This window comes from Cygnus olor, chromosome 6 (assembly GCF_009769625.2).
Source record: "Cygnus olor isolate bCygOlo1 chromosome 6, bCygOlo1.pri.v2, whole genome shotgun sequence".
Lineage (NCBI taxonomy): Eukaryota > Metazoa > Chordata > Aves > Anseriformes > Anatidae > Cygnus > Cygnus olor.
In genome coordinates, this window is record NC_049174.1 from 35,103,852 (window position 1) to 35,123,081 (window position 19,230).

The 19,230-nt window shown below is 34.3% G+C and overlaps 1 protein-coding gene across 12 annotated transcripts in view; it reads right to left on the bottom strand.

Moving 5' to 3' along the window:
- The window catches only part of LRP1B (LDL receptor related protein 1B), a 684,970-nt gene that overhangs the window by 215,892 nt on the left and 449,848 nt on the right, over nt 1–19,230 (bottom strand). For 10 of the 12 annotated variants that reach the window (XM_040561328.1, XM_040561327.1, XM_040561326.1 and 7 more), the window contains 7 exons: nt 18,487–18,612; nt 16,571–16,687; nt 12,672–12,752; nt 10,342–10,509; nt 8,488–8,670; nt 2,755–2,955; nt 422–667 (listed from right to left, as the gene is read on the bottom strand). In XM_040561328.1, coding sequence (XP_040417262.1) covers nt 422–667; nt 2,755–2,955; nt 8,488–8,670; nt 10,342–10,509; nt 12,672–12,752; nt 16,571–16,687; nt 18,487–18,612 — 1,122 coding nt within the window. Of the gene's footprint in view, nt 1–421; nt 668–2,754; nt 2,956–8,487; nt 8,671–10,341; nt 10,510–11,334; nt 11,785–12,671; nt 12,753–16,570; nt 16,704–18,486; nt 18,613–19,230 lie in introns of those variants that run through there. The other 2 variants (XM_040561333.1, XM_040561334.1) reach the window with 2 other exon arrangements.

Genomic DNA, 19,230 nt, shown 5'->3' on the forward strand with positions numbered 1-19,230 from the left:
ATCAATATCAAGATGTCACTGACTGATAATTTTCTTGAAAATAAATAGAAAATACCCTATATTCCTTATATACATATTTCTATATGTACACATACATAAACATAAATACATATATAACTCCCCTGCATCAAAAATATACTTAAAAATGCTTAAAACTCTGAATGACTCAAAAATTATATGGCATTAGCATTCTATGGGATGTTTTATAAAGTAAGAACTAATACTGTATTACTCCTTCATCCTGCATCACGAACAGTGTCACCTTTGACGAGTTTTTCAGATTCCTATCAGCCCTAAATTTTCATAATCCAAACCTATACTTAATATTAAAAAATGGGTGAAAAATGAACAAACAACAACCTACCACTAAATGGACATAACAGCTATTAATGTCTGGAACAGTGAACTGAATTCAACTTACTGGTACTAACGCAATTTTCTCCATCCTTACTGAGCTTCCAGCCTTCATAACACGAGCACTTGACAGTATTTTTATGCTGTTCACATACTTGACTACACTTAAGGTGCTTGGTACAATAATCCATGATTTCACAAGTTTTGTTGTCTATACTAAGACTGAATCCTGCAGGGCAGGAACACACAATTCTTCCTCCAGGAACCACAGAACATTGATGGCTACATCCACCATTATTTAGTGAACATTCATCTGAAATAACATGGAAAAATTAAAGCATTAAGGACTGCAAGGTACATCAGTTATATTGTATACTTCTTAAAGACACCGGGTCAACTAAAACATATGAAAAGCCTCTAAGAAAAGCAAACTGAATTTTAAATCTGTTAAACAGCTATGTGTATTTATTTTTAAAATGATCTAATTTTTAAGTATTCAGCATTGTTGCTTTCCTGCAACCTTTCAAGATTTTAGCATGACAGATGTACAATACATATATATATATACACCCACTCATCTTCACAGACTTTCATGCATATTATTTCTTCACTAAAGAAACAGAGTGTCCATACAGAGTTAGCCCAAGGCTGATGTATAGAAAAATAAACACACATACTTTCCCAAATACTTCCCTTGCCTCCAAATACTTGAATTTCTGGGTTTGGGAAGGCTTCATCTCTTAGTCATTAGGTATCTATATCATAAACAACTCGTTGTCAAAGAAACATGTACAAGTAAGAATTAAAAATAAATAAATAAAAACAAATAAGGGTTTATTTATCCTTCTTTTCCATTAACAACTACTAGAGAATACTTTTTCTGCAACGTCTGTGTCAATGCTCTCACATTATATTCTGCACATAACTGATGATCTGCAAAGCTCTCCTAAATGGATTGATGGTGATTTGTGAAACCTTTAAAGAATCTGAATTTAAAGCATGGTAATTGTGTACAGTGGTCTGTGAGAAATTCTGTGATCTCTGGAGCAAAAAAGCTATAGAATTACTCCTTACCTCATAGTACTACTGATAATCACAGAATCAATGGCAGTGCCAAACTGGTCCATTGTTGCACTGGAAACAAGGCTTCATTTTTATTTTTTAATCTATTTGTGTCTTTAGTTATTTTGTTTGATTCTGCCAAGTTTCTGAAAGCCCTGTTCACTTGTGATAAGATTTATAAAACAGTTTTCTAAACAAGAATTATTCCCTTCCCAATTTTAAAAAAGCAATAAAAAGGACTTTCTTCTAATAGCCCTTTGTTCAGATTTCAATTTTTATTTTTTTTATTTTTATTTTTTTAAAGAAAAAAAAGGATCAAGCTCTTTAAAGTATCTAACATGCAAAGGTGCAGCCTGACAAACCACACATCCTGAATATATCCTTCATTTTATGCTTGGGTTTGTTTTAAAACTAAATAATTAAGATAGGTAAAATGCCTGTTGTTGAATAGCACACCATCTAGAAGTTGTAACAATTGTTAAAAGACAAGCTGGGCGCTATGTTGTGTCCAACAGGATATAGATGCCATAATTGTCTACGACTAGGAGAAAGATGATTGTCCAAATACAGCAACAGCACAGAAATAATATAAATGACCTTACGCTATATCTTCTTTCACCTGGAGTTTAAATGATGCACTAACAACAGAACAGGTGACAGTATGGGAAATTTGGGGCTACCACGTAATTTTAACATACTCCAGAGGCACAATGAATTTAACAATCCCTCTAACAGCACAGTCTGCAAACCAACAGAGCAAGACAGTGGAAATCTCTGCCCTCTCCAGCAGCTTTTGCCCAGCCAGTGAACTCACTCAGCTACGCTAAACAATTAAGGTGACTCAGCACAGCCCATTGAAGGGTCTCCTAGTGAAGACTAATCCTAGAGAGTGAAAACGCTTGAGAGCACCTCCAAATTCTGCTACCATCAGAGAAATGTTAATGCCTTCCAGCTATCCCAATACATTTCTTCATGATCTTCTATACAGCTACTGACAGGTTTCCATCAACTCAAGTTTTTGTAATCTGAGAGAATTGCACATTAGGTTCAGTGCTTTCATTTGTGCCAGAGCCCCTTAAATTGTTTACCTCCAGAAAATGAAAGAGTTACCTAAGCAGCTATGTTTGCCCTTATTTAAAAAAAAAAAAACAAAAAACTGATAGATCAAGGAGAAGAACAGCATGATTTAAATTAAAATAAATAAATAAATAAATATAAATCCTCACACAGGCTACTGTGATAAAATTTCCATAAGATTAACATGAGAAGTTTTGTTTGAAAGAAAATATTATGACAGACGGTATCAAGGAATCAGGAAAATGTGTCTAAAGCAAATACCACAAAGATCGCCTTCATCAGATCCATCAGGACAATCTCTTCTCCCATTGCAGAGCTTCTCAGGCTGTAGGCAGATGGAGGTATCATTAGCACAAGGGTATTTTGGTGGTCCACACATATAGCCCTCGCAATTATCCTCATCAGACTGATCCTCACAATCAATATCGCCATCACATAGCCACGCTTTGCTAATGCATCTCCCTTGGAGAAAAAAAGACACAAAATAAACACAGGAAATCAGACTGGAAGCAAGCTTTGGAAAAAAAAAATGTCAGTAACATTACACAGGATCAATCTTGATTTTTTCAATGCTGAATAAGAATGCTTACAGGCAGGACATATCCTCATAATCTCAGTTAAATATTCCAAATAGTACTGGTTTTTATTTTTATTTTTTTTATTTTTTTTTATTTTTTTTTTTACTTCAGCTTTTCTTCCTCTCTCCTCCTTTATCTTCTATTCCAACAGCCTTCCATAGGAGCAGTGTTTCAAGATATGACATTCTATTTATGTGGGTTTGGGGAACAAAATCTTTCTAGGAAGTATAAACAATACATTTCCAGAACATGACAGAGAAATGATTATCTTTTACACGGAATAACTATAAAGGATGAAACATCTGACAAGATTTTAGTACTACCAAAGCAGTGTTCAGATCATTTCTTTCAGTCTTTAAAAGGAAAAAAAATAAAAAATAAGAAACCAACACCTTTGTGCTGACCACTAACATTTAGAGATGCAAGACAGCCTTTTGACTGAGAACATGGTAATGATCTTTAAAAAAAACATACAGGTAGTAAACTAGAATCACTGAAGCCAGGGTTTGTAACAGGTAAAGAATAACAGACAATGAATGTATGTGTGTGCACGTGTGCATAGTCAGGTCCCAAACTGTATTTTTGATCTCTCCAGCATAAACTTGTTACTTGCTAGCTACAACCACAAAATGCTGGTTGTAAATTTTGGTAACACCTGGACTGAACAAAATTGATATGGACTTATCGCTCCAATTAATACGGAGACATCAAATAGAACTAATTAAGAAGCTGATCTTGCACTGTGCTTCTGCCTATAAACTACTTAGAGAGGCTGTCTGGAATGGGACAGAAGATCCTGGAAGCATGGGGATCCACTGAGAACAATGCCTGTGGATGCCCAGGTAATGGCTGGTGATAATCAAGACTTAAACACAAGACTGGTAACTGCAAACTGCTGAACAGTGTGAACTAATGTGACTTTCTGTTCAGCCTTCCCAGTTTGGCAACCATCTTCCCAACAGAAAATTGAGACTGAATATGATACCAAGCGAGTGAGTGAAATAATCAGCTAGAATAAACTCTCATCCCATTGGTTATTAAATGCACCCCAGTGCCTGATCCAGTACAGGCTATCAGTTACTCTGTGTTGCACACAGCATGGTCCCATATAAAACCAGTTTGAAAGAGATTCTGTAGAGCTGTCTGCAAAATGTAGCACCCATCCCTAACTGTCATTCTACTATCTGCCATAAAACAGCAGCTGATTTCAATTTATTTTAAAAGAATTGTTTGCTGGTTAGCTTAAGATGAGAATAATGGTTTTCATTTGTTATTTTCACCTTCTTTTAATTGCACAGGTACCATCTTCTTCACAGAATGATACAATACAGTGGTACAAGAACAAAGAAAAAAATATGTTTCTGCAGCATCCCACAAGGCTGCTTTCACTTTCGGTGAACAACAGCAAGAATTGAAATTTCAGGATCACATTACAGAGAATGTGGTTTCAAACAACAGAACATAATTTTACCGATGCAAAATCCCTGAAAAATTAAACGGGGAGAGATGTCAATTAGAATGAAAAGCTTTCCCCTTTTGCAATAATGGTCAAAGCCCTAAATAGGCTACCAAGGGGTCAAAGTCCCAAAGTCCCAAATATCCAAAAAAGATAGGAATGAACAGACACAAGGAAACAAAGCTGTACACATAACATGTGTGCTGTCTGCTCTCACATGCAATCAAAATTGCTTCAAAAAATGCCTAGATTCATTATTATCTTGAAATGAACATTGATTTTATATATTATTCTAACACAGCAGTAGAATGAAAGCTAATGGAAGACATGAATACCAAGCAAATGCCAGGTCCCAAAGTAAATTGGTGTTGCTTCTAGTAGAGCTCCTAATCTGTTTTTCTTTTTCTTCTTTTTTTTTTTTTTTAATCTTTTATACATACAAACGTTTACAGACCAAATCAGTTTTCCTACCTTTCCCTTACCTTAATGAAGATATATTTTAAACTAAATGATTTAGCTACCACTATGATAGCTATGACATGTTCTTAAGTAGAATATACTTACAAGGAATTAATCTTTGACAAAATTCTAAAGAGACAGACCTAATGAAATATTATGACTCTCTTGAAATCATTACTTCAAATTCACTCAATTATTTTTGCTTTACTGCCCCTTACTGAATCTTACATTTTTGGTTTCTAGAAACCATTTCTGTAAAATTCTATGATAAGTTAACTGCCTCAATGGATATATCTTTTCTTTGCCATAGCTCTTTAGCGTAATACAGAAAAAAAAAATGTAAAGTAGTACATTAGAAGTTCTGAAGCAAGAACTATGGGTAAAAGACTCATCCAAATGCTTCTCCAGCTTTTTTTTTTTTTTTTCTCCATTTTCTACAACTATTAGCAAGTACAACAGAGAATTAACTTTTTACACACTGTTCAGTCTTTGTCAGTCTACTGAACCCAGGGAGTTTTTGGACTGATGATCTATTAAACTGTAGGAAAGCTGCTTTGATGGACAGTTAATTGCATTCATTTTCCTCTTAGAGTTGCTCCTAACTGCTGAAAGCTGTAATGCCTTCCTAACCTATGGAATGGACCCAAACTCATTCACACAAAAATGCATATGTTCTAATCTGACATGTTCAACAAAATGCAGCAACCATGCCAGTCAGTCAATGATCTTACTTGCTTTGTAGTACACACTTGAGACTTAAACTACTTTCTTACACTAATTTCTGCTGTTTAAAAGCTTTTTGTTGAAAGCAGATGCTTATAAATATCTCCTGGATGAGACAAAAGAGAAATTTTCTCCTCTACTCATCCCATATCACAATCTTCCATTTTGACTCTTATATTCCACATTCAGACAGTATTATTTGCTGTTGTCCTCCTCTTCCAATATCACTGTAATGATCACCAACTGGTTACTTCCTCTCTGTGTACATTCCTTATTTTCCCACTCAAATAAATACTACTTCCTTCATTTTTTTTTTCCTCTGGTATATTATTAACACATGGGGAAAAAAAAAAAGTACAAAATGATAGCCCACAGGATAGCATTAAAAATGGTGACCTACAGAATTAACTGCTTCTTCAACAAAATACAAAAAGCCGTAAGTATGAAAAATGTACAATACAGTTCAGATCTATTGCTTACTAAACTGAAATATTCATGACTTTTTTACATTTGTCTTCACAGAAGTACTTGAATACTACTACCATTAGAGCAATTTTTAAGTGAGATTGCACAGATTTTAGTTTTGGTCCAGTACTGCAATCTGCAAGTAGGAAACAGAATAAAAAGTATAGATTTTTGCAGTACATAAATCTGAGTTGAGGTACATACCTGTAAAAAATTTGTAGGACAGAATCTGAATTTAGAATACTTAGTTTAATTTTAGCTTAATCTAATTTAGCCTAAACTAACTTAGAAGTAGTCTAATTTAATTTAAAAGCAGAAAGTGGACTAGAAGCAGCCCAATGGTAGCTAATCTAAGGTAGTCAATGTACCTCCTTCACTACTGCTGCTCAGAACTCTAACATTGTTTATCGCATCTCCACAAACAACTGTGTGATGTTCCAGCAAAAATGAGAAATGTCAATCTGAAATCCATTAATGCAAATTAACAGATTAATTTACCCTTCTTTTGAAGCAGACCTATTATATTTTGAATTAGTAAATTGGACACTACCACCTAGCAATATATAAAGGGAAAATTAGCCCATTTCTCTTAATATGAACAATTCTCACAAGTGTGAGGAGCTAGACACTATTATTTGTTTAAAATAATCCACAGAGAAAATGACATTGTGAAATCTGAGAATCATGAGAGGATTATGACATAAACTATTTCTCATAACACCATTAATATTCATTTGTCCCACCATCCAGAATTAAATTGAAAAGTAACTAAATAAAAATTTGATTTTGCAGTTTCTTGTTACAGTGCATTACCAACATGTTTCCTCTGGAACAGCAATTTTGCTCTTTCCAGGACTGGTGGAAGGAAAACAATGAAAAAAAAGTTATTGATGGAACTGTCAGAACTGATTCCTGAAGTGATGATTCCACACAACCAACAAGCATGATCGAGTTTTCCTATAAATGAAAGCTGTATATCCTTAAATTCAGCAAATGTTTGATGAAAATAAAATTTTTGCTGCCAGAGAATTCACATTTCATCCTACATACCACAAACTGACTGAGACATTGCACTCATTGCACATGATTATAAACATGGTTAAATGTACAATGAGGAAAAATAGTTTGAAGGCTTTTCCCCATTTAAGCTTCAGAAAAAAAAAAGATATTACACTTCATAAGGAAGTGCCTTTCTTCTTTCAGGGTTCCCCATCAGGCTATTTTAGGGAAAAGACTATTCTGTTAAAAGGGAAGAATCTCTTTTCACTTACTGAAGGTATTTCATTTTAAAACTACTTAAATACATAGCTATGGAAACTGCAAGAATACTAAAGAAAGTGTTTTATTTTGTCTAGACAAAATTCTGTATTTCATATTTTTAATTTTCATATTTATTCAGATGTTATGATTTCTGTAACTTTAAAAGCCAAGTAGCAGCAAGCAACTAAGCATTTCTAAGACATGCTGAAGTAGTTCACATATTAAAAATTTACTCTGTTCATACTGTAAATTTGAATAAAGTACTTTACTGTATCCACACAAATTTGCAAATACTCCTAGTCAGAGTTCTATTTTGCAACATTTCTCATGCTCAGCTATAACACAGACACTAGGACATGTTCTTCTTTCCATTACTAATGGCAGCTATAATTACTACTTATTATATATATTGCAATTTATATTTTGTTTTTAAAAGTTGTTTTACTGCCAATATTTCATTAAGCTTTGAAAGAAATTGAAAAAATGATTAGTACAATTACAACCTATATACATTTCATATTCCTTTTAAGTATGATTTTGCAAAATATCCTAATGTAAACATTAGCTAGTCATATTATTTTCAGATTTTTTAAAGTAAGTAGCAAGATTAGATTTTAAGCATTCTCAGAGAATACATTTTTCTTTCAATGTTGTCATTAAAATTTCCAATGCTGTAGTTCTAATTCTTTGAAGTCTTCTAACTAATTACTTTACATAATTTCAATGAAATCACTTGTAGTGCCAAAGACGGAAAATGGAAGAAAACACTTGGAATTTAAATCATTATTAAATGCTACATTTATGTATTTGTTTTAATGTACTATCAAGAGAACAGTCTCAGCTTTACATAATCTCAAAAGCCATCCATTTTATATCATAAATCAGAAAAGAGATTAGGGAAGCATATTCTCTTCTCCCGGTACGAGTAACATCATCTCAGTAGTATTAAACACTAAAAGCACTGTTCACATAGTACCTTTATGACCAAGTCACATACAGAAACACAAACACAGTATTAGTAAGTGACAGCAAAACATATTTGTGAATATATACCTGTACTCTTGCAGGAGAACTTTGTTTTTTCATCACACAGACGTATAGTTCCATTGCAGCCTTTTTCATCACTACCATCTTCGCAGTCCTTTTCTCCATCACAGCGCCACAACTCAGGAACACAGTTCCCATCAGGACTGCATTGAAATTCCTTCCCATTGCATCTTCCAGGAGAGGGAGTTTCTTAGAAAAATGAGAATTACATTGAAAAATATATTCACGTGAGTTTTTTCTATGCAAAGTTTACAATGAATTGGAATCCCCTTTACTAATCAAAGCCAAAGCCAGAGTACCCAAGTATAACTCAACACCGTTTTTTTTTCCTTTTTTTTTTTCCTAAATAACCATAATTCTTGCATTCTATCATAAATAAATCAATAAAAAGTTCTTGTACAAGTGTATACCGTGTAGCAGAGCAGGATACAGAAGAACTGTTGATGACTGTATAAAACACCTATTTCAGACAGTGACTGAAGTCCCAATGTAACTTGGTATTGTATAAAAAGAGATGGGAGTGAACAGGGAGGCAAATCAATAGTACCAGACCAATTATTTTGATACACATAAATAATAATATATTTTCAAATATATAAAAATTAAGAACTTTACTCATGTACATTCTGCTAATCCATCTATTTGTATGAGGTCTGCAGATAGAATGTAGACTCGTAAAAAGGACCAATAAAATCAAGTACAATTATTTTGTTGTGGGAAAATCACTGAGAAAACTATGAGAGAAGAATATATTAGCTTCTTTTTATCTGTTTATTCTTTATCCTTTGCCACACGCATGCTCCCCTTCCCTCCCCACCCAAATAAATACAAAGTATGACATTTGATTGTGGCTGTAGTTTGTTAAAACATTTCTATGTTTCAGCAATACTATCAGAAATTAATATTTGAATAACACAGAAATGAGAGAGTTACTACATAAAACAAAAAACAATCAACCAAAACAAACAAACACACAAACAAACAAAACAGAAAATGTAAACAGTAGCTTAAGGAATATTCTTTATTGGCTCTTTATCTAGGTAGCATGCACCTCCGTCAAAAGGACAAACATCATGTTTATCATAATTCAGTAAAGTAAAACGATGAAACTTCTCTTGGCATAAATTTCTTTTCTTTTTTTTTTTAATGCATTCTTCTGTGATATCCTTCTGTATTATCATATTACATCTCAAATTTTCAAAGCTTGTTGTAAAACTAATCAAATTGCTTCCTGTGTTGAGTACCAAGGAGATTCCAGAAAGTAACTTCCCCTTAAATCATAAAATGTGTAAGACAAGGTAATGACGTAAACTGTCCCATTTACCTCCCATTTACCACTCTTACCTATTCCCACTTCCTCTTCTCTACCTTAATATTCTGTTAAATATTTCTGTTTACAAATAAAATGCAGATTTCCACAGGGAATAACAGGTACAAAGAGAGAAAAATAAATGGGCAAATTCCTCAGTTCACTTAAGTGTATGGGGGTGGGGAGTAAGACTGACATCTTCAAACAGTTAAATGGAAGTTTGTCAACTATGTGAGCAAGGAAAGAAAAGATAAAGACCATGAGTTAACCCAGAAAAGTACAGAGATGTCTACTACAAATCATACCAAAAGTAGACTTTTAAATGTGGTAAGATGATGTTTAAATTCACTATGACTCTCAAAAATACAGCCAAACTTAACGCCACAATTTGTAGCGTGTTTATTGCAAGTTAGGGACTTCTTCACTGCTTCATTGCTATTGAAAATACAAGAGAAACACAGTATGTAGCCTGTCTAGGGTCCTTTGTATTTATAATAATACATTCTCTGTATTTACCAGTAATAAAACTGTGGGAAGAAGAAAATAACTACCTTCCTTGGTGCAGTTTGTTTTTGTTTCATCACTAAAATCTCCACAGTCATTGTCACCGTCACATGCCCAATGGCTTGGGATACATCTGCCGTTATAGCACCTGAACTGATCAGCAGAACATGAATGAATACAGCCCAGTTCATCACTTCCATCGCCACAGTCATCATCTGCAAATATTAATTTTTATTTTTTTAATTTTAAAAGATACAAAACCTGAATAAAAGATGTCAGGAGAAATAAACTATTTCTGAAAGGTGAGAAAAAATAATGTGGTAAATAAAATAGTCTGTTTGTTAACTTCCCACAAAAGTACAGTAAACTTACTTCTAATACACAGTATTACAGAATATCTTGAGTTCAAGAGACGAATAAAGATCATCAAGTCCAACTCCTGATTCCACACAGGACTACCCAAAAATCAGACCCTATTCTGAGAGTGTTGTACAAATGCTTCTTGAACTCCAGCAGGCTCAGTGCCATGACCACTTTCCAGGGGAGCCTGTACAGGGCCCAACAACCCCCTCAGTGAAGAACCTTTTCCTAACACCCACCCTGAACCTCCCCGTCCCAGCTCCATGCCATTCCCTCGAGTCCTGTTACTGTCCCCAGAGAGCAGAGCTCAGCGCCTGCCCCTCCGCTCCCCTCGTGAGGGAGCTGCAGGCCGCCATGAGGCCTCCCCTCAGCCTGCTTTGCTCTGGGCTGAACAAACCAAGGGACATCAGCTGCTCCTCATAGAGACATATGGAGCTTCACCTCTAAACCCTTCACTGTTTTCATAGCCATCATTTGGACATACTCTACTAGTTTTATGTCCTTTTTATGCTGTGGTGCCCAAAACTGCACACAGTACGTGAGGGGGGGCCACACCAGCACAGAGCAGAGCGGGACAATCACTTCCCTCTGTGGGCTAGCAGTGCCATGCCTGATGCACCCCAGGATAAGGTTGACCCTTTTGGCTGTCAGGGCATGCTGTTGACTCTTATTTAACTTGCCATCCACCAGAACCCCCAGATCCTCTTCCATAGGGCTGCTCTCCAGCCGCCTGTCCCCCAGCTTGTACGTGCAGCCAGGGTTGCCCCTTCCGAGGTGCAGAGTCTGGAACTTTCTCTTGCGGAACTTCATGCAGTTGATGACTGCCCAGCCTTCTAGTCTGTCAAGATCTCTGCAAGGCCTACGTGTGAAGGAACATGTAGTTCCTTAACTCTGTCTCTTGCCCCTCTGCCATTTTGGATAGTCTAAGCCCCTTACACTTCTTCACACTTAGCTATTCAGTCACAGATGCCAGTAAAGTGTTAGAGGGCTGTAGATTTTCTTCATTTCTTTAGTCAACTACAGATGCTCCCAAATGAAGCTGTTTTATTTTATTCTCAGTGATTCCTTAAGTTAGACAGTTAAATACATGTATAAACAAGCAAGCATAAACTGTATATAAGTCAAAATGAAAATCTGATGTCAACAATTATTTTTAGCAGTATCACTTTTTTTTTTTTTTCTATGCACTTGCAACAGTGAGAGTTAGAGAAAGATAGCAGCATGTAAGTAAGGGTGAAAAGTAGTTTCTCATTACTTTAATGTTGTAGTCATTACAACAATCTTAAGGCAGTTCCTGTAATTTGATTGTGATCACCAAGAGAGGGAAAAAATAAGTATGTTAGATAAACACTAAAGGGTTTCCTTTACACAGAATTTCAGCAAGCACACTGTGATAATTTGGGGATTTTGTCCATTTACAGCTATGAATTCCAGTCAGCCTCATAAAATTACAGTAATATCAAATTATGTGGTGGATGAAGAACCAACCCAATGTTGTCAGAACTGGCATGATATCCCTCCCACATCACAAGCTCTGGAAAAATAATATTCATGTGAATAGCTGTCATTCAGATATATTCTCTTTAGGACAAAAGAAGTAACTATATCATAAAGCCTTCCTGACCTTCCCTCTTAGTTGCTGTTTATAAAGTGGAACTTGCCCATGAACAACAAATTAGGTATTTTGTCACTGGAACAGCTTTGTTTTCTAAAAGTAGAAAATACTTTCATAAACAACATTTTGTTTTTGTTTTTGTTTTTAAATAATTGAAGATTGCATCACAATTCATTTTACAGAATACACTATTTGCAACTATCACCATATCCCACTGCACTGTTTCCTGAACGTTCCTTCAATTTTGCTGCTTTCTATATTAGGTCAGTGATTTAGAACTACTATACTTATTCTCTGAACCAGTTGCAAGACAAACTGGTAATATTAAACTCATAAGAAAAGAATGAATATCAAAGTAAGATCTACCCTATTCATTTCAGATTAAGAACACTTGATACTTGCCTGAATCACAGAGCCATTTGCTGCTAATGCATCTTCTGTTTTTGCAAATAAATTGAGTTAATGGTTCACATGTTGGGAATTCTGTGAAAGTGTTCAAAAACAAAATTTATTTAATGTACATCATCTTTAGTGAGATTCTTTCAACCTCCTGCATGCATAAATTACACAAGTCGAATACATTATAAAAAACATCTGCACTTGCACTTGCCTGAGGCAATTTGGAAAGGAGGAAAAAGTGAGCGAAAAAGTGAGAGAAAAAAAAGCGGGGGGGGGAGAAGGCTTTTAACAATAAACACCATCCAATACCTATCCTTCATCAATGTGGACCACTGAAGTGTATCATTCTGTGTCATATGTCATGGTCCTATACTCCCATCAGACCAGGCCTGTCTTTGCCATTAGTTTTATGACTGATACAAACTGAGTTTTCAGCATTTTTATTTATATAAAAAAGGTTCCCCAATTGCAATAACTGCCAATAAATGATAGGAAATAGAAGACTATAAAATTAGAAGGTTAAGTACAAAGTAAAAGAACAGTGAAGAAATAAAAGTTACTGCACAATGACATAATAGAATGCAAAATTAAAATGTATTTACAATCATTTCCTACATGTATTCCTGTAAAAAAAAAAAAAGTAGAAAACAGACATTATCATTCATAGAGAGTCATCTATTACAATGAACTTTGTTTTTAAGATTGTGTAATATGCTTTTGCATAAAATGAGCTTTTTTCAGATTTCTTTTTCTTCTAAAACCAATGACGTAGCAAGGTATGCACATTCGTACTATTTACATGTTAAACTGTGCTTGTATCCATTCCATTTGGAAAATACAAGATCCATCTAACAAAACCTACAAATTTACAGGAAATAATCTGGAAGTTTAACTTGATTCAAAACGAGTGTGGATGAGCCTAAACTCTCTATAGAGACGTTCAAGAGAGTAAGATTCTTCTCAGAAAGTGTTAGATACCTAACACAAACCATAGACAACGATATTACCAATCCACTTGAACTGCTAAAGGCAAGTTCTTCCTTCACTGAGGACTTTCTGGTTGGAAGTTCCGACAAAGAACATCCTAAATGCAACAGAAAGTAACATCTGAAATGAGGCATAGCCCTGTCAGCTACAACAAAACTGCCAAAAACTACAGCAAATCACCAAGTGGATTCCTCATTAGGTGTCTCCAGCTACATTAGATTGTTCTAGTGTTGTTACAACTGAGCCGAAATAAAGCTAAACTTCACAAAGATTTTGAGAATCAGGCCATATAATCACTCAGGAGTGAAGCGTTTTTCTGATCTTTTTAAACACGCTACATAAACATAGCATTTCTTTATAACAAGTAGTGAAATATTTAGTCAATGAGTCTCTGACTTAGATTTGCTGTCTCTTGCTGTCTTTGTTGCAGAAAATGTGCTATAGCTAACACAAAAGCTATTATTTTTATAGCAGCTCAGAGACAGTTTTAGCTTAAAAAAAAGTCACACCTAAAGCAACAAACAAGCTACATCAACTAGTAATATTTAGAGATCACCAAGAACATTGAAAGACTAAAGTGATTATTCTGCTTCAACACAAGAAAGAGGTGGGAAGAAAATTTAACACCAGTGACAAAAGTTTGTCAATCACTCTTAGAGAGTCTTTTGTTGTTGTTAAACATAACATTTGTTTCTTGGGGGAACACATTACAGTGGCAACCAAAAATCTGTTCTGATACAAATAATGTAGATGTTCAAGGATGATGATGACTGATGCAGGTAAAAAACTATTTGTAATTGTAACCATTAAATACAAGACGAATTTTAAACTGTTTCATAAAAGAATATTGGAAAGCTAAATATTTTTGATGGCAGCAATGTCTTTACCCATTAGCCATCAAATTGTAAGGCAGAATGAAAAATCAAATATTTGACATATTTTACAACCACAGTACTCAGGCATAAAAGAGCAAAATCTCAAAATATGGAACATAGGTAAAATTTGGCTAAACTGAAAGACAGCAGGTAAAATAATTGTTGATTAAATGATCTGAAGAAATATTCCAGATAAGCTGACAGGATATACCATACCAAACATGAGGAGAACTTACAAAGGTAATATTAAGATCTATAAATTGACCAAGAACACAAGGTATGGCCAGTCACAGAAATTATTACAGTATCAAGTGCCATGCTGTACCATTACAGAAAACACCGTAATTTCAGAGACTGAAATAAAGCAAGTCCACTGCAATCACCTTCTCTATCTCTGTACACGGCAGGCAACAGATCTTACTTGATTTGAAGCATGGCAATTAGAAGCCTACCTTAATGCATTTTCACTCACATAATGCTTTTGGTTTTTTTTCCAGTTTTATCAAATTTCTCATCTATTGATCAGATATCAAGTACTTTCAATATCAAATAAGTGTTTTTTTTCTTAACAAATTGTTAAAAGGTAATGAGAAACAAGATGAGAAAACAAGTTAATACTCCATGAAACATAACAACTATGTACATATAAAATTTTTGAAAGATCTTGAATGCAGTTATAAAAGAAAATAGTGCTGAAAATTACACATGGCCTTAAAAAGTAGCAATGTAAACTCTACTAATGGGTATTAGCTGACAGCCAGTCATGAATAATTGAAAATTAAACAAACTTAAAGGATTATGAATCAACACAATTTACTGATTGGATCCTACTCTATAGATTTTCTGGCAGCTGAGGACCTTGAGATTTATGTTTGTGGAGCACAGGGGTATCAGCCACTCTCATTTATGTATTTACTCTCTATGTGCTTTTTTCTTGCTTCCCACTGGAAGGGCTTCATCGGTATTGAGATTTTTGCAGAAAAACTGTTATCAGTAACAGAACTCTAACAATGCTGAAAGTTTACATCAGTAAGAATTTTCAAAAGAGAAAAAAAAAAAAGGAAATGAAATCAACGATAGTGTTTTCATAGTTTGATTTTGATTAAGAAACAATGTATTTTTGTAACAGTGAACTAAGTTAGAATATTAATACATCTGAGAAAAAAAATACAGATCTAACTACTAAGTATCCTAACAAATATAGTTTATATTTATTTACTTCGTGTACAACCTATCACTTCATGTTTGCATGGTTGATGCTACGAAAATATTCTGTCTCAGCGTTCTTTCTCAAAAACTCTTGAAAAGTCATTCCAGAAACATGTCCTATAATATTGCAACACACTTACTAATTAGTAAGTGGATTGATTTACTAATCCATACTACTAAGTCAAATAATATCATAAATATTACCTTGTAAACAGGTAACACCCTGATACAATATTTTGCAGACAGCTCATTGACCTTTTTGCACTCAGACTCATGGCAGTTACCTGTGACCTGTCAAACAGATGAAGGCAGTCATGCTGACTTATAAAAACTTTAATTGCTTGGAAGCAGCTGATTAGAAAGAGTGCATCTCTCTTTGCAGTATCTCAGTAAAGCAGGAATCATCAGAGCTGCTAATAATTAGTATCTCATTATATAACCAAGAAAGATTCCATTTTCTGCAAAATAGCACATTGATTTATTGACATCAAACTATGCTGAGTGGGCCCAGGTATGCGGCTGAGATAAAGATCAGTTTATGAAGGTGACAGTATTTAATAATGGATTGTAAATTAGAAATGTATTAACTGATCTGCATATTTGGTATTGTAATTAAAAACTCATTAATAGAATATGTAGTCTTCGTTTGGTTTATTTACTAATCAAATAAATTGTATTTGTCATTTCAGAAAGAGTATCTTCAGTTCATATAAAAAGAAAAAGAAGACCCCTCAGACTCTTTCTATGTGTCAGCTTGCATTAAAAGAGAACCTTATATATTGAACTTTCTGTGGAATAATTTTACCTTTTGCCAAGAGAAAATTCACTTACCACAGGATGTCATTTCATCAGTTTCATCTCCGCAGTCATCCTCCCTGTCACACAGCCACGATGTTGGAATACAGCGTCCATTCCCACAAGCAAACTGGTCAATCTGACATGTTCTTGCTGTCAAGACAAAACACTCCAAAAATGCAAGGGAAATGGACTAAATCTGTTAGGTCTTTTGGTGCATGTCTGTATGTAGAAGTTGCAAATCTAGATAGCATCTCCTGGCCTGGTTGTTCATTTTACTTTGACTGACTAAACATTATTCACTTCTTTTGATTTCAGAGAAAATTAAGGTAATCTGCAGGACTGTGTTCTACCTCTGTATTGTATAATTCTTAGTGGTTTTCCGATGTTGAAGAAAACACTGTTTTACATTTAAATGTACAACACTAGGTGGTAGAAGAGCAGTAATACTTGATAAAATAACAGTGCTAGAGTTGAAATAAACAAAAAGCAGTGTATGAAAAATTCTAGCTTGTAATTGGAATTTTAAGTCTTTTATTTACAAACAGTATTTCATAAGATAAACGATTACTGAGATTGTTATTTACACAGAAAAAAATATAGCATGTGTATAACGTGCCTGACTTTACTGTTCCTGGAATCTTTGCATTTGCAAATATGCAACTGTAATGATTCATTAAAGTATACGATGTATGTCTTTTCTCAGAAGAAGAAAAGATCATTAAATGAAATTATACTATGTAACTACCGAAATGGTTTTGAAAGTCGATGAATATCATCAATCATCAGTCTAACATAGAAAGCTGACACTATTTATGTGTTTGTTCAAAATGTGAACCTGTAACTACAATGCCAGTGATAATGACACAGTCTTTGATCCAGATTTAAGCTTTTGAAGTTCATCTATATGTGACTCTACACTTAAAAAAGACTCATACATTAGAAACCCTAATAATCAAGAGAGTACTTTTTCATTTGCTATATTCAATTAACCTTTCCTTTTTCTTCACAAAAATAGCCTCAAACAAAATAGAATACAAGCTTAAAATAGTTCAGAGAACTATTCTAAATGTGAATAGTGTTTGACAGTGCAAAAATAAAAGGAAAAAGAACACAAAATTCAAACCACAGCCAACTGACACAGGGATGCAAAGCATGGTCTTCAAATCAGACTCTTATTCTGCAATCATACAGTTGAATATCAAATGATATCAAGATATATTAAGATCTGCAGTAACACTGTAATGGACACATGGACTTTACAGGTCTGTATTTGTGCTAGATGTTTTTTAGCCAGACCACACGAATAACAACCAGTACACAGAAAAGGAAATTTTAAATCAAGCAAACTGAGTTCGGGTACATGCTATCACTGGATTTCAGTTTAAAATGGCCATCAGCTTATTGATGTCTGATATTTTGTACATAATGATTGTTTAGTGTACACTACTGACCAGCAGCAACACTCACTTCAAGATTTGGAACTCCACGATTTATTTTAGTGGAATTAGTAAACAATCTTCCTCTTGGTATTTCCTTATAAATCCATTACATAGTTAATAAATTGCAAATGCAAATGAAAACAATTTTCAAGATACCAAAAGGAAATTGAGTAAGAAATTACGCTTTTGTCAGCATAAAATAAAATTTACTCATCACAGCATGTTAACAAACAATTCTAACTGCCAAAAAAGATTTAGTGGGGACAAGTATGCAACTAATTAGTGCTTTGACAGTCAACTTATATGGATAGATTAAGTGCTGAATTACTTTGGAAAGCACAGTCGAGCACATGGATTAAGTGAAACATAATTTGTATTCCAGCCTTAGGTGTATCAACATCTGAATTAATTTAAAATGGCAATAATCAGATTAATAAAAGTAGACTGGTTCAGTTCAGCTTAAAGCAATCCTGAATAGTTTATGGAGCTGGAATTAAGTAAAGTTTTTACCTGCACAGGTTTTATTTGATTCATCTTCATTATTACCACAATCATTAACTCCATCACAAAGCCATCTCTTGGGAATGCAGCGATTATTTTGGCATTTAAACTGATTGTCAGGACAACTATGATTGACTGGGAAAAGAAAAACAGAAAAGCATTTCTCCTAAGAAAATGATCAGAAAAGCAACTGAAAACAGTATATTAAATTGTATTTAATGATGATGCAGTTAGAATGGTTATCATTGCTACAATAGTTCAGCAATGCAGTCAATAAAAAATTTGAGTACTTAAACATAAATTAAAAAATACATAGTAAAGAACTTCCTATTACACTAGTGTCAATATGGAAATCCTCTTATAATAATGACTAAGTGACAAAAGGTAGCAGCATCTTACAAGTACAAACGAAAAGACATCAAAAGTGAACAGACAAAATTCTGTTTCCAAAAAAGTGCAAATGCAAGGTTTATCCTGCATGCCTCTAATATATAATAGATGAAACGCCTGAGTTTCACATTATTTGAGCTACAGCAGTTAATACAAGCTGAAAATATAATGATAGCCATCCAACAACAGTTCTGTTTCAGGCTACATTTGGTACATGGAAACGTGAAGTTGAAGGTTTATCAGAGAATTTCATCACCTGAGAATTTCAATAGGCTTAAAACACAAAGGATCCATAAAAGAACTTTTATTGCCCAGCTGGTAACCTAGTAAACCTATATCATATACATGACAGGGTACATGCGT